At 41.3% G+C, this 16,797-nt stretch overlaps 1 protein-coding gene across 2 annotated transcripts in view; it reads right to left on the reverse strand.

The window, feature by feature from the left end:
- The window catches only part of LOC308390505 (corticotropin-releasing factor receptor 1-like), a 102,291-nt gene that overhangs the window by 43,784 nt on the left and 41,710 nt on the right, over window positions 1-16,797 (reverse strand). For both annotated transcript variants that reach the window (XM_080872580.1, XM_080872581.1), the window contains exon 5: window positions 8,032-8,117. In XM_080872580.1, the coding sequence (XP_080728706.1) occupies window positions 8,032-8,117 (86 nt within the window). The remainder of the gene's footprint in view (window positions 1-8,031; window positions 8,118-16,797) is intronic.

Below are 16,797 nucleotides of genomic sequence, written 5' to 3' on the forward strand. Positions count from 1 at the left end.
TTCCACCTCCTTTTCAGGGAAATGACGAGGTCACAAAAAGCAAGCGTGCTAAGCACGCCGGACATCACTAATGCAGCTAATGCAACGTGTCAAATATCTGCATTTCGCTTTGGGTGCAGAGGATGTTTAAAATGATTCGTGCAAAGATCACTTTTAGGAAAGCTGCAAGGAGCTTTGCACTAATCAGAGTGTTATAAACAGATTTGTGTGATGGATCGTTTCCCCCTAAACAAAGTTTGAGAGTGCCAAGTTAGCATGACCCACAGAGACACAGCAGAAGCATCAGTGGGATGTACAGCCTTGGTTTGGTCTGGACTGCTCCAAAAGTTGGATTTTCTTTGGTAATTTTGGAGTCAGTGTAGAGTTGGGCAGTCAACTCCACACTGGTGATCCAACCATGTGATCGCTAATTACGGATGGTGTCAACACCAGGTGGAGCAGGGAATGGAGAGAATGCAAACAGTGTGATTCAAACACAACTACACTACAACAGTGCACTACATAGCCAGCTCAGCATAGCCAGGTTTTCTTTGAATTAGCTGGTTGAATAAATCCTAAATCCACAATCAGGCTCTTCAAGAGACACTGGATACATAATTTCAATGTGCTACAAAAAATGGGTCGATTTATAAGAAAGCTATAAAAAAGGCAAAAATATAATGTTGGTACTGCAAATAAAGCCAAAAAGTAATCCTGGCAAAAAAAAAATCTACTCAAATGTTCAGTATGTTCAGGTTTGACTCTGATGAAGGCGATGTGAAAATCATTTCAGTTTAAATTAATGTTACCAGTGACAGAGAGACAAATTACTGACTGTCAGTTTTCATTTTTCTAATCTGTGTTCTATTAACTACATTTCCAGCAGGATAAAACAGAGTTAGCAACAGATTAGCAACAACCACAGAAACATTTATGCATTTTCTGCATCCCCACTGAATAAAAGTCATAACTAGAGTGGGGCAAATCAATTTTAATATAAATCTAATAATATTGTAAAATAATTAAAAGCATTAAAGGTAAAACAAACTACAAATCTCCAAACTATTGGCAATAACTAACAGTCCCCAAGATCATCATCCACATTGACATTAAGTAGATGTAGTCCAGCGGTGTCATTGTTGAGAACCTGGACACTGTGTTTCAAAACAATTTGTTAAAATTTGCAAATGAATTTCACCCTCCATGAATCAGCCAAAATCCTGGTGCCACCACCGCCGTGCTTCACCATGTACATGACGAGTTCACGATGTATGAAGGACCTTCTTACACTGCGTCACGGTGCTGCGTTCTCCCCATAGAGCTCATCTCTAGCTGCACTAGCCCACATAACATCTCCCCAGGCAGCAGCGTGATAGAAGTGTTCAGACTCCAGCAGGCAGTTGTGATATTTATGTCTACAGTCACCTCATGTTAACCAGGTCCTGTGAATCATTTAAGGCTTTAGTAACTTTTAAAGTCAACTTCTATGAAGAGTAACTGCTGGACTAAATCTCTAACGGTACTTTTTGGGTTTATGCAAATCTCCTCAGAGCTCTTTTTTCAAGAAGATGCGTCAGACTGAAAAGCCCTGAGTATTTTTACAAATCAGAGGAAGCTTTAAACCACACCTCCAACGTGCTTTCATTTATCTGACTGCGGTTTGTTGACTCCAGTTAGCTTTTGTTAAAGCTGTCATCCTCGGGCTCCACGCACTATTCAATGATGCGTTCAGTGTGAATGAGCAAAATACAAAGATCTCTTCCAAAGGTCTAACCGCATATAACCAAAGAGTGCATTGATTTCTACTGCATGCAGTGTATGGACATTTGTGTATAGATATAAAAAACGTGCGTGAATCAGTTCTGCAACAGGCACTTCTGTAGAGCAGGCTAACACTTCTAGGTATAAATCAAGAAAATGGGAGGTTTTTCAAATGGATACGAGAGAACCGAGTTGAGCCTGAAAGGAGAGGAGGGGGTGGATGGCAAGAAGATAATATAAGACCCACCCACCACCACCAGTAGCCTCGGGTCTCACAAAATGTGTGGGCCATAAAACCAAACCTGACTCACTCTCCTTATAAGAAACAACAAAGACACTTATATTTGAGAAAATAACCTCGAGGAAGACCCAAAAGGAAATGAGGATTCTTCTTTTCCTCAAACAAACTTTCTAATAAGCCTTTGATCCACTCAGTTTCTTCTCCCAGTGGAACCGCTGAATATCCGGTTCAATACAGCCTGAACTTTAAAGGGAAGCTACTTCACGTCCCCCCTCTCTCCTCTGATGTCAATCACAGCGCTGCTGATACCTGGTGGAAGAAAAACTGAGACACATATTTGTAAAAGGTGAGACGCTCTATATCCATCTCCTGAAGGGATCGATGGATCAGTCAGTCCGTGGAAAAAAAAAGGCAGTAAATGAAGGGTCTCGCTCCAAACTCTGTTTTCTCATCCTCACAGATCTATAAAGTACAAATGACTAACTGCCAACCTAATTACACGAAAGCATGTCTTCACAACTCTGCTTTCAAAAAAACAAAAAGCTGTGTGTCTGCTGGTTTTATTCTGTTTTTGTGTATTTTAATAAGACGGATATTTTGTTTGAGGGTCTTCATTCATGGCAACCAAGAAAATGGGGATTTTGTGAGGCTGTATTAATTAAGAATGAACATATATTAATTATAATTATTACAATTAATACTTTTAAAAGCAAAACTTAAGGTAGTTGAGAAATGTTCACAGGTGAATATTAATCCGAGAGGTAGATTTTTCAAATCTCAACGCTTCCCGGTGACACCGAGTCCAGTCTGGGACTTTTAGACTGAAAGCTGCATTTTTGTCCTGCTTATTGGAATAAGTATCAGATTGGTGCCGAGGACGTGAGAGGCTGTACTGGTTCAAATACCTCGGAGTTCACATCACGCAGGACCTGTCATGGTCCTGTCACATCAACACCGTGGTGAAAAAGGCCCGACAGCGTCTCTACCACCTCAGACGCTTGAGAGACTTCCAACTGCCCTCCAAGGTGCTCAGGAACTTTTACTCGTGCACCATAGAGAGCATCCTGGCGGGAAACATCTTAACCTGGTTCGGGAACAGCACCATGCAGGACAGACGAGCTCTACAGAGGGTTGTGCGGTCAGCTGAGCGCACCATCCGCTCCGAGCTCCCTGACCTGCACTCAATCTACAGCAGGCGGTGCTGGACCAAGGCCAGGAAGATCGTGAAGGACCTCAGCCATCCCAACAACAGACTGTTCTCTCTGTTGAGGTCAGGAAAGAGATTCCGCTCCCTGAAGACCAACACAGAGAGACTGAGGAGGAGCTTCTTCCCGCAGGCGATACAGTCTCTCAATCACACCACCACACAGTACTGACCCACACATATAGTTCTTACACACACACTGGACTTTCTGGACTTTGGTTTTGCACACATTGTTTTTTTGCACAACACTGGTCACTATATTCTTCATTTCCGGTTAATACTTGTACAGCTGCTGTTATTGTGTATATATTTATTTATATTTAGATTTCTTCATACATTCTTATATAGTTCTATATTGTGTATTTTGTTGTACAGTTATTTTATTTTCAACTTTAATTTATATATTTTATCTTATTCCTTCCCAGTTAAATTTACCCTTCATTCTAATTTGTGTTGTACAGTTATTTCATTTTTAACCTTAATTTATATTTTATTACTTCTTAGTTAAATTTACCCTTTTTAATTTTTCATATTTATTTCCTATCTTATTCATAGCCTTTTCCTTTTTTGTTTTCTTTAGGTCACGAGCAGTTGTCCAAGCATTTCACTACATATCGTACTGTGTATGACTGTGTACGTGACAAATAAAATTTGAATTTGAATTTGAATTTGAATTTGGTTCATACGTAAGCTGCCATCCACACAATGAGCCTCATTTACTAACTTACAGATTTAGAGGTGCCTGCATATGAACAAATGAAGACCTGGCTGTTTTAGTGAATTTAAACAAGTCTTTAAAATGAATACTACTATTTATTATTAGAATTATGTGAAACTCATGTAATGGGTGGACAAGATGAAAGTATTGTAATAGATATTGCCTCCCTCCCTCCATAATTTCATGTGTTTGGCCTTCTTATCATTGTTACGTTATGCATTCAGTTCTTTATTACTATTTTGACACATACTGTGCTCACTGGCAATCCAGCTAGAATATTCTGGTCAATGATGATTCCCACTGGTGGTGCTCACGCAGGCACTGAATCGGGCGGCTTTGGGGTCCTGTGTGTTTTACTGCACAGATAGCCTGCAGAGTGCAGCTACACTAAACTGAAGTGCTTGTGTTTTGTATTTGCAGTTGCAAATGAGCAAGTAAAGAGAACAATTCTGAACTCATGCACGCCTGGAAGTGTGCAACAATTATTATTGTCTTTTGGTCATTAATTTGGTTTTCTCGGATACTTTAATTCCCAAAATGGAAAGGTGTTGGCTTTAACCTTTCCATTTAAAGAATATTTATCTGACCTTCTCTTAAATGTTTTAACATCTTAAAAAACAGCTCAACTTTCTCTGATTTCCTCTTTGGACACAATCATTTCAGTTTCTTCAGTTGGACTTTCGTGCTTTAGAGGTGCAGGCTTCTCTCTTACAACATCCTCACATTTTTCTCTACGTCACCTGGGCTTCAACTATTTCCTTATATACAGAAGTAGGGATGTTATGCAGATTGCACAAGCTTATGCATGGCGGTTAGAACAAAATGTTTTATAAATCCAACGGTAATATTGCTCATGTTTCTTTTCCAGGCATGGTCTTACTTATTTACTAAATCACATTCTGCACATATTCCAAAAATAAGACAGAGCCTATGTCAGTCACAACAGCTTAAGATTCACTCTGCAAACGTTTCCAAATGCTAAAAAGGGTACATTAAAATAAGAGGTGATGCAGCGGCAAAGTAAGCGTGTCTCTGTTTCATGTTGTGCTGACAACCTGCAGAGAGTGAGGTAATATTTTAAATTTCAACAAACTAAAACTGTTTCGTTTTCATTTGAATCGTTCACACACATCGTGTTCGGCAAACAGCTCTGCTCTCGGCATTGACTTGAGGTCGGAAAGGTTGCCTCGGGGTCAAAGCAGGCACAACTTTGATGTTGAGAAAGCGCCTTTCAATCAACACTGAATCAATATTTCCAATTATTGTACCTGCTGCTAATTTTCCCAGCTCAATATTTCAGTACAGACTTTTTCACTCCCCTGAACTGTTGCCGACGTCTTTGATTCTTTCAGTGATGATAATCTTATGGCGCTCTGCTCATTAAAAGTCGTTTCCCTGGATAGAAAAACAGGCGGGTGTATTTAAGAGGAAGAATGGAGACGGTACTTTTTGCTGCTCCCTTATTTCCCGAGTGGTCACCACAGCAGATGGATCTACATGCTGACTTAGCACAGGTTTGACACCAAACGCCCTTCCTGATGCAAACCTCCCAATTAGCTGAGCTTGTGATGCACTGAAGCTGGGTTTGTGTCTGCTCCCAGTTTCAAACTGGGGATCTTTCACGTGTAAGGCGAATGTGTTAATGGAGCCCCTATTTCAGAGTAAGAATGGCATTATAGAAATCCCTCCAAGGCTAAACAAGTCCGTCTAGACGCCCTCCTCCTTGGCAACACTTCCCAGCTCCTCCTGGGTGATCCTGAGGCATTTACAGGGACGATTGCATATATAATCTCAGTGAGATGTTCAGGGTCCACCTCTGGGTCTTCTGTGAGCTAGACAAGCCTGTAAACCTCCAACTGAAGGCAGCCGGGTGGATCGTGATTAGAAGTCTGAATTACCTCGCTTTTTTAAATGCAAAGGAGCAGCGGTTCTACTATCAGCCTCTCCAGATGTCTGAGGAAAGCAAAGCCAGAAATACCTCAGAAATTAGTTCTCTACTACATCATCAAAAAACATGCAAGATTAATGCTTCAAATCTGGGCTCACTCTCACAAAACAGATCTTACTCACTCTGAGGAGTTTCACTTCTTGGTTAAATAAAGGTTAATAAATAAATAACTGCAAATTCAGAGATATTCTAAAGATATTTTGGTTTAACTTTTGTACACCGGGAGGAAAAAGTGACTTGTCGCCTGTTTCTAAATTCATTCTATTCTCCTCACCCGTTCTCTTAGGGTGAGATTGAGCAAAATAAACAATCAAATAACCACCGAATCAAGCCAACTAAATCAGGCGGGCACCTCCTGGCTGCTCTGAGCGCTCACTAGAGCAGCAGATGTATATTAATCCACAGCTGACACTATTCCCTAACATTTCATTGTGATGGAGTTATGATTTCTAAGCACTACGGCACTGATAAAAAAAAAGAAGAATCATAGATTTTAAGCCAATTTAAGGTTTAAAATCTTCTGTAGTAGCAGTGGGATTGGGATTGAAAGAGTGAGATGACAGCACTGAGAGCAGAGCCGGCATTGTTTTGGTGTTTTAAAAGAGCATCGGTCTTATCCCATAATGCAGGATTAGGATTTAGACTCCAACTTTTTGTCAGTTATCAGGTTGACTGCTCTCAGCCAGACTAGCTTCTGGTTAGTTAGGACTATCAGTGCTTTTCTCTCCTGCTGCTCCGCCCGTCCTCTCTCAGAAAGATGTGATAATGGCAGAGAAGACAGAGGAGCACGCGCATAAATGCAGTAGCCACTTTCATGGTGCACTGAAACAGAAGAGGACTCACGCAATTATGCAAATAGAGTCAATAAGACATTATAAATGCTTGTTTGCGATCCCCTCCATCACATTTAAACGGACTGGGTGTTAGATTTTCACATGGAAAGCAGATGTGTCTTTCAGGTCTGAAAAGTGAAGCTAATGAATAAGTGCCTTCTTTTTAATGGCCACCAGGGGAACATTGGTGTGGCTGCAGAATGATTTCTGTGGGAAAACGATCCTCTGCTCCCTCTCTATATGACGTCAGTAATGGTTTCCTGATTTACTTCATGGACTTGATCGCTTAATAGGACAAAGGCTTATAAATCAAGTTAACGTGACAGTGGATACATCCATCTTTTGCGCTCTGTATCGTGGAAATAAAGTGAAGGCACAAAAAATAGGTATGTGAAGTAAATAAAAGCACGTGAAGCCAAACAGCGGCGAAACCCACAAACGAACAAACACAACCTTCTGTCGACTTTGGAACTAAAAGCTGAATCTTACCATCTACCTTTGCTCCAGGTGGTGTTTTAAAGCAACAATGACAATGGTCACCTAGTGTGCATTTGTCTGCCTCGCGTGTATCTGTAATTTCAGGGGGTCTAGTGCAGTACTTGACCCCCTGAAATGATACTTGAAATGTGTATTTGTTCCTGCTCGATTTGGTTCAGCATGTTCTGCATTTTTATCAGGACCATTCAGTCCTTAGGGGGGAAAAAGAGCACTTACAAAACTCGAAACACTGCACGAGGACGCATCGGATACGAACAAAAAAAAAAATGAGTAGAAAAAGTGGAAGAAAAAAAACGTGAATGATTAAAATGTAGAGCACAGCAGGACCATAACAGCAGCGTGCTGACTGGCTGTTTTCTTCTCGGCTTTCACGAGTCGCTCACATCACCGGAGGACAATGCTGTTTAGAAAAATCACTGTTGTTTCTTTTGAGGAAGTTTTCTTTTCTTTTAAATGAAACCCGTGTTTCAGAAGAGAAAAAGCTGCAGGTCGATAAGCTGATTTAAAGCTTCCACCTACATTTGAAACCAGCGACGCCTCAATAACTTGGGGCAAGGTGACATTAAAAGCACGCTGCAGTGCAAAAATCAAAACAAGTAGATTCCTTAAAGAGATGCTCTCGGGCAATCTGCCGTATTTTCAGTGATGTTTCGCTCTTTTGTCTGCAGGCAAACAAACCCCGAAGTCATATTTACTATAAATATTCCAGTAAGCCTCGAGCAAAGCGGCGTCTTCCACCACTAACCTTGCCTTTGTGTGTTTCTGATTACCATGCAGTAGGCTCCACACTTTTAGGATCCTCCCTAAAGGCCACATTAATCAAGACACGTGCAGACAGCTGACTCTTACCTCCTCGTGAAGGATGGCCTTACACATGGAGTAGTTCCCCTTCAACGCCCACGTCCCATTTGCAAGACATCGCCTATAAACATTATCTGTAAAGAGAGCAAGAGAAGAAGAAAAACCAGATGAGGAGACTGTTTGATTTATCACATTTCTTTTGCCTTTTCCTTTTTGGCCTCGTGTCCCTAGATGGGAATTTGTGCTCGATTCGTAGTGGCACTGTGACCTTTTTCTGCTTTGAGACTAATAGGGAGAGATATCATTAGAGAAAGTCTCACAAGCTGTGATTTTTCACACGTTTGCTGTTGGAACAGTCTACCACCCTTCTGCCTAAGCACTGTCATTATTCTTTAAATTGAGGCCCACGATTTAGCCGCAAATGACGTACGCTTCACGTCCATCCTGTTGTTTCAGACGCTGGAGCTGAGGACAGAACTGTACTCCTGAATTACAGTTTTATTACTATTTAAAACTTTAAAATAGGTAAAAACGGAGATGCAGCTTCTGGAAAATCACTTATTGAAATACGGATTCATGCAGAAAAAATAGACACAAACCACTCCCCGGGGGGTAAGTTGTAACGAGCAGATTCAAACTCGGTGGAGAACGGGCCAGCAGCAGCAGCAGCAGCAGCTGGGCTCTAGGGAGCTTCTCAGTTTATTGAGAAGGGTCTACCACGGTTAGCCAATCATCGAATTCCACAGCCTGTTCTACTCTGGCAGATATTCAGAAAATAAAGTACTTTCCAGTTCCTTCCCTGTTTCCTGTCTCCTATGTGGATCTGTCTTTGATATGTGTCCTGCAGAGCCCTGCGGACTTGTGTATCCCAAGCCAATTAGCCCATCCTACAGTCACGAGAAAGGCACTGAAGAGTGCAGGTGCTCGCCGTCTCCCACTGCTCTCAAAGTCAAACGGGCTGCATGTGGAGAACTCCTGATGCAATGTCAGCACAGACATGTCAACAGTCTATGTGTTATGGTATAAAATATACGAAGCATCCATGTGGCCTAAAATAAAGTGACTATTAATAATATACAAAATAAAATAGCTTTCCTTTGGTCTAATGTTTGCAAAATTGAGGATTATGGAGTAAATAATAATGATACTATTCACACATATGTAAAATTAAATGGGTCAGAGATAACAAATTAAAAAAAAAAAATACATAATGAGGATCATACTTTTCACTCAAAACGATTTCAGATTAAAATAGGTCAAAGGTCAAAGTGGATATAGTCATAAATACTCAAGAATTGCACACACACACACACGGAGGTCGAGGATATTTAAGTGGTTGTTTTTTCTTTGCGGTGGGAATAAAAATCTGCAATAATATGACAAGCTCAGTAAATAATAATTTAGACAATTATCTCTGAAGCGATGCGTAAGAAAAACTGAAGAATTTAATGAGCGACCCATCTGCTCCCCAAGGTGTTCAGGCCAAAGGAGTGCGAAGGTGCAGGTGACAGCAGTCTGAGATCATTAAATAAAGTGAATAAAGTTTGATCTGTTTAAGTTTACAGGTTTAGCTGAAAGCACAAACTGTGCAGTCCTATCGGCTACGTGCCACTTCAGAAATGTTCGGTTTGTTTTATCGTGTTGCTGAATCATCTCTGCCTCCTGCTTAAATCCAGCTGCTCCTGGACACGAACAATTACACATCCACAACGAGATGTTTGGATTTAGAAACAGAGAGAGCCGCTGATTATGGACTAAGATGGTTGAGTCAACAGCAGCCAGACTTCTGTTTGTCATGGTCCTGCACTGGTCATCTGTTGTGCTTTAACATCTCTCTAAATCTCTCGAGCTGGATTCATCTGAGCTCCATCTGCAGGTGGAGTCCCGGTCTCTCACATTTGGCTCACTCTCCCCAAATAAACATCCTGACCAAGTCTCACTATCACCTCCTGAAACATTTCATGAACAGCTCAGCGTCCGATTCTGTCAGGACTGACTCTCCTTCCTTCTCTCTCAGAGTTATCCTCCCATGTTGCTCAGTCTGCACAATAAAGCCATTTGAAAGGAAATCACTCTCTTTTGGGTCTCACTTCAGGATCCGCTCACTGGTAACACCTTCAAAGGTGATATGGTTGCCCCAGGACAGGTCCTCGGGGGTAACTGTGACCGAGGACCTGTCCTGGGGCAACCATATCACCTCAGTTGTACGGAAGGCCCAACAGCGCCTCTACTACCTGAGGAGACTGCGGAGCGCACACATTCCCAGATCTCTGATGTTGAACTTCTACAACTGTGCCATCAGCAGCGTTCTGACGTATGGATTTCTAGTGTGGTTCCCCAGCTGCACCAAGGCCGATCAGCAAGCACTCCAGCGGGTGGTGAAAGAAGCTGGCAGAATTATTGGAACAAGTCTGCCAGAGATCAGTAATATCTTCCCCACTCGCTGTCTGAGGAGGGTGCACAGTATCCTGCGGGACCAACATCACCCTGCGCGCCACCTTTTCCATCTGCTGCCCTCAGGGAGAAGGTACAGGTCTATACAGGCCAGAACATCCAGACTGGCCAACAGCCTGTATCCACAGGCTGTGAGGCTCCTGAACTCTCTGCCCCCCTCTCACGGACAATAACCATATCCAACTTCTTAATAGCAATGAACTGGTCTGCATTGGTGCATCATATCTTTATTCTCTTCCCCCTCCTGCCCCCCCCCCCCCCTTTCTTAAATAGATAACTATCATATCTGATATCATATCTCACAGTACAATAATATTGAATGGGTTGCATTGTTGTATTTTGTCATGTTTCTCAGGTCTTTGTCTGAATTTCTACGAACATTATTGCTAAGGATTGTCTTATTGCATTGGAGTCACACTGGGTTAAATATGTACACTTGGGTTTTAAGGGGTATTTATTATTTTCTTCTTTTTTTTGGGTTGTATGGAAGCCCCAAACGCAATTTCATTGTTCTTGACAATGACAATAAATAAATAAATACTAAATACTAAATACTAAAAGGCATTGAAACTTTTAGGTTCTTGAACATGTTTCACTTTTTATTCAGAAGTTCTTCAGCTCAGGCCAATAAAGGCGGATTGAGAAGCTGCCTTTGACTCAACCACTCCAGACTAACATGACCGGGACGACTGAGAGCCCACACAGAGAGCCCGACTGTAATGACTGTCAGAGGTTCGGCTCGTCTACATTTCGATGTTGAACTGACACGAGCACACTGCACAGCTGAGTCTCATAGAAGAAAATGTGAGACAGTTATGAAAAAATGTTTGTTTGTGTTCAAGGACACCAGCTGTCACGTTTTTTGCAAAAGCACGACTCTGAAAGTAAAGTAGTTAAACAAGAAGCATGTTTTGTGTCTGCAGCAGATATATGGTGTCCAAACTCATCAGCCAGGACAAGATGGCATATGAACACATGAAAGCTGGTTTTAATGACAATTATTAATCCATCCGTCCAATTTCTTAACTGCTGCGGGGCTGAAGACTGCCCCAGCTGTCGTAGGGCAAAAGGTGGGGTCCACCCTGGACAGGACACCAACCAATTGCAGGGCTAACACTTTAGAAGCAGTTTCAGTTCAGTTTTATTTGTCATATGCAAGTTAGCACAGCGTCAACATTGCAATGAAATGTATTTGACGAGCAGAAGACAGTCACTCAGCAGTATAGTACAGTAAAAATAGTAAAAAAAAAAACCACAATATTTATAAAACACAGCAAAAAATATAGTAAAAAATGTTAACAGACTAAGTATAAATACATGTGCACACTTGTATAAACAGAAAAAGAAATCTTAAATGAGATAAAGTGTCAGGAGTGAGCAGCAGTACAAACTGAACAGCACAAAGTTTGAGTGTCAGCGGTGTCAGTTAGTGCAGGACTGCACAGAGTAAGGGTTGTCATTTCTATTTAAATACTAATAAAAATGACGTGACCAGTGCAGAGCGTAGTATGTATCTGTGAAACTGTAGGACAGCGTCTGCGTGCATCCTGTGGAGCGTAGTGTGTGTGTTTAAATATTGTGGTTGAGGTGTCGTACGGCTAGGTGGTAAAAACACAGACTCCTGTAACGTCTGCCAGATGGTAACAAGGAGAACAGCTGGTGTGCTGGGTGGCTGTGGTCCTTGATGATGCTGTGTGCTTTTGGGTACCCAGAAAGAACACAAAATACACAATAACATGTTAAAAAATAATAACAATGAAGTGTAAACATGTTCGATGTGCAAGACTTGAACGCGTTTCTCTGGAGTGAGCATCAAACTGATGCCAGAATCCAAATTCAGACGTTTTCACCCCTTTAAAGGGGGAATGTGTTGATTTTGCACAGACACAAGTCAGTGTGAGATAAATAAAAGTGTTCAGGGACACAAACAAAGGGGAAATAAGGGCAGCGTGGTGGTGTAGTGGGTAGCACTGCTGCCTCACAGCATGAAGATGCTGGGTGTGAATCCCTCTTGCTCTATGACTGCTGGGGTAAAGCCCCAGACCCCCATAATCCTGAAGTGGATGTAACTGGATGAATGGAAGTAAAACAGAACCAAAATATGTGCATCAGATTAATTTAGAGTATCTGTCACAGATGAAGGAAACAATCCAGAAATGAGAAACACAAAGACTGTCACTCAGTCTTGGTCACTTGAGGGTAAAAATCAAAAGCGAGTCCCAAATAATGATTTCTCCACATTGCTGGATAATACAAAGTGGAGGGGGTGTTGATATGGAGGCACTGACAAATGATGAGTAAAATTACATTTTTCCACTCAGGCCCGCCGTGTCACAGCACAGGACACGGTAAATCTGGAACAAATTTCACATTTGTCATTTCACATTTATTATCTCTAAAGATGACGGAAATTAAATCCGTCAAGTGGGACATCGTGGAACTGAAAGACCTCAAACGAGGCCATTTCAAGTTGAAGGGAGACTCTTTTTAGAGTGGGTGTTTGACATGCGGGGCTACCTGCAGGGGAGCTGCAGGAGCTTGCTGCGAGTGTGTGAATCAAACGTTGAAATGTACGCTTGTGGTTCAGTTAATTTGATGATTATCATGGTTGAAATGAAGTTAGATATGCCGCCTGCCACGTAATCACGTTAGGGCGCTGTTAGGGACCGCAGCTCAATCTTCAGGTCAGACTTTCCGTCGGGCGATAATTGGCAGTGAAGTCACGTATGCACGTGTCACTTCTCCCATTTCAAAACATTTTCCAGACTTTTATGGACAGGTCTGACCCCGATCTCGGAGCGGGTCGCTTCCAAGGGTCATTGGACACCTTTTTCAGTGACAGTGGACTTTTTGTTGTTCAGACTGAATGTCAGAAAGCTGTCAACATCCATAAACAATGGAACTTTTCTTCTTTCCTCTAAATCTTTCCACTAAAATCACACACAAATGCTCGAAAAAGCATCGATGTCAAAAACACAGAGCAGAGATCCAGTCAGGTGATCAAAGGTGAAGGAGGACTAGTAGACACCCAAAGGCAGACATTAACGGAAATCATTAACGGCGTAAAAGATGGACGTAGCCCCCGTGGCATAATTTTTTGGTTGGTGAGCTCCCGTTACAAAGCGCAGAGGCAAACACTTTTATTGGACGCTGCATGCTCATTGGACATGGAGGTCTCCTTCGTTTCAGACTAATAATGACGATAAGTTCCCAAATGGACTTCATGACTTATTCAATATGACCTGAAACTAGTGACTGAGCCTATGAAGGCATCAAGACAGTGTTTACAGAGGTCAGGACCCCTGTAAATACACAGGCCCCTCGTAACATCTGCACACCAGGCGATTCTTGTACAACTCAGCTTTTTGTTCAGGTTTAAAGTTAGCAGGGTGACCCGTCAAGCCTTCAGCTCCGTTAACACCTCTGCAGATTACGGAGCGGGTTAGTTTGAAGTGTTATGACTGGTCACTTATGTTAGACTGGTGCAAAGCAACATGCGGCATCCATGCACACTGTTAGGTTAGTTTAAGGGGTTGAATTTAAGCTGATGATGCTTTTTAGCTTCACATGCCAAATTCCACCTTTATTCTCGCTTTAGGCTGAAAAGCAGCCACGATAGCATCATCATATAACATCTGCTTATACACAGCAGGATACAGCTGGCCAAGTTTATTTTTCTTATCTTATTCAGATATTCTGTGCTGTCATATATTATATTTTATTGAACTATCCTATTTAATTGAAGCTCCAGAGGAGCTTTTGTGATAAAGTACATCTTATTTAATCTTTCTTACTGGAACTTATGAAACAAATCACATCGTATTTATTTAATATTTAGTTATTTGAGCTCATTCATTTTCCTTTGCTCTGCTACACTAGATTTTACTACTAAAATACTAAATCCCACTTTTAGCAGAGCAGGGATAAAGAAAACTACAGGTAGGCACACGTCTCAATTTGACCCTCACCCATGTGATTACAAGCCACTAACCTGCTTTCACAGCAAGCCTCAAGTGGCCATTAGAGGAACTGCAGTTTTAAGCACATAAGCATAAGCTTTATTTTTCACCCCCTCTATCAGCTCCATCCTCAAGATAAGCTAAAAAGAGGAAAGATGAAGGCAAACAGAAATAACAAACATCAAACGCGTTCCCGTCAGTGTGCATGCGGACACCTGAGATGGAGGCTGATAATCCTAAATGCATGTTTTAATAATCATAAATGTCCAGGGAGGGGAAGAGATAAAATCGGATTGGGTTGCCTGAGGGCAACAATGTGCAATGACCTGGTTAAAAATAGGATGTTGACAGTGTAAAGGGACTGTCATCCCCAATCAAGATTACCTAGCTTGTGATATTCCCTAAACCCCAAATGCAATATCCTAGAGAGCTTTAAAATCTGTCTGTGGACGATTACGTCAATGTCAAAAGTTAAGACCGACAAAGTTGCCTAATGGACTGCCCATGCACATAATTCATAGTTTTTAAAATTTTAAGTAAGCCTTTACTGAGATGTGGACACATAAACAACAGGTTATCAGTGTTTTCATTCCTGTAAAAATCAGTTTTTTTGCTTTTTTTGCACGTTTTCACTGCACAGCCAAACAAAATCTTCTCATTGAAGACACATTTTCTTTTATAACAAAGCTTCTTTACATGGCACTGCATGAGTGCACAACTTTCCTCCGGGGCACTTGGTCACACATAATCTGAATTTATTAAAGTCAAAGCAATAAAGTCACTTTGTGAAAAAAAAACAATGCACATTAACAAAAACAAAGATTTACAAAGCAAGTGTGTAAAAGCAGAAAGAAAACCCGACCGCACTGAGACATCACCTTCATGCAGAGCCAAGAGATTAAAGGTAGAAATGGTGGAGCTTTCAAATTAAGCAGCATGACCTTGAAATGAATTCTTTCTGGCACTGGACCACACAGTGATTTATGACTGTTAAACCTCAGTAACACAGGAGGCATTTCTTATGTAATAAGGGAATTAAGTAGCTCGGGATAATTTCTTGGCATCGCTCGACAAGTTGCATGAGAAGAGGTGAGGGGAGCTTTACTACGGAGGCACATTATGGTGGATTTAATGCCCGGCACTGTTAATATGGTACGTTTATAGGAAAATTTGTGTTGTTTCAGTGTGCAAGTGCGAGAAGCTGAAATACACAACTGGCAAATATTTCCCCGTCACACAGAATGAATAAACTCTTTGATTTGTTTTTGAATGTTTCTCTGACACGTGCGAGAAGAAGGAGACAGTTAATGCCTCGAAACCTGGAATAGTTTTGGTTTACGAATATTAAAAATAAGAAAAAGGACCAAATTTGGATTTTTGTGAAATAAACAGCAGCACAGCACTGTTTACTTCACCCCTGATGACATCATGCTGACCTTTTTGTTTTTAACTTGTAGAAAGAAATTATGTTTGCAGACCTTCTCTTGGATTTTGAAGTGCATAAAGTTCAATATATGTATATAGACACCTTCTCTGCAGCTGCTCCTCCATTCACAATATTTGCATTGATTGTCTCATTATGTGCGTATGTTATAGAGACATTTTTTAAAATGATGCTATTATGGTGGTGTTTTTGTGTGCGTGTTGGTAATAATAATACATTAAACTTGAATTATATATACAATAGAGGGAGGTGCTTGGCTCTTTTTAGATAAAACTAACATCGGATCAAAGGCTGAACTGGGAAACGTACAATCTAAGAATGAGTGAACTTGCTGTTTTTCTACACTCGTTGTATCCACATCATAGCTAGCGTGTGGATTTCAGTGCTGTGATGAGTTTGTGGTTTGAGTCCTTCATGAAACTGTGATGGTATAAAACTGAGAGCATGTGATGCAGAAGTATCACCTGCAGAGAAAAGCTTTTTGAAATCATATTTTGGGGCAAAGCCACCAAAAATCTGAAGCAATAACAAATAATCATACTACATGGTGACTATCAAAATAAAAGTTGTAGTTCTTTCCCAATTAATTTAAATGAGGGCTTGATTTTGTAAGGTGGTGGTGCCAAGATGGTTGCTCCAGTGTGCTCACCGCTGTTCTTCTCCTGTTTGCAGCCAAACATTTATTAAATTGTTTTTTCCTGACTGAAGCTTCCAAGTGCAATTTGAGGGCCTCACATCCATTCTTCCTTTTCTTTCTGCTCTCCTGACTTTATTTCAGTTCCTCAGTCGCTGTCACAGGAGCAGCTGACTCAGCAGAAAATGCATCTTTTACTGCACCTGCAAACTTCTTCCAAACCTAATCAAGGAGCTGAGCTACGTACCCAAATCTAGGCACTGAAAAAAGAAGGAAATCAATCAGAGCAAAGTGCAAAACACACAGGACACAAATGGATATGA

This window comes from Rhamphochromis sp. 'chilingali' (assembly GCF_963969265.1).
Source record: "Rhamphochromis sp. 'chilingali' genome assembly, chromosome: 22".
In the NCBI taxonomy this organism is placed as follows: Eukaryota; Metazoa; Chordata; class Actinopteri; order Cichliformes; family Cichlidae; genus Rhamphochromis; species Rhamphochromis sp. 'chilingali'.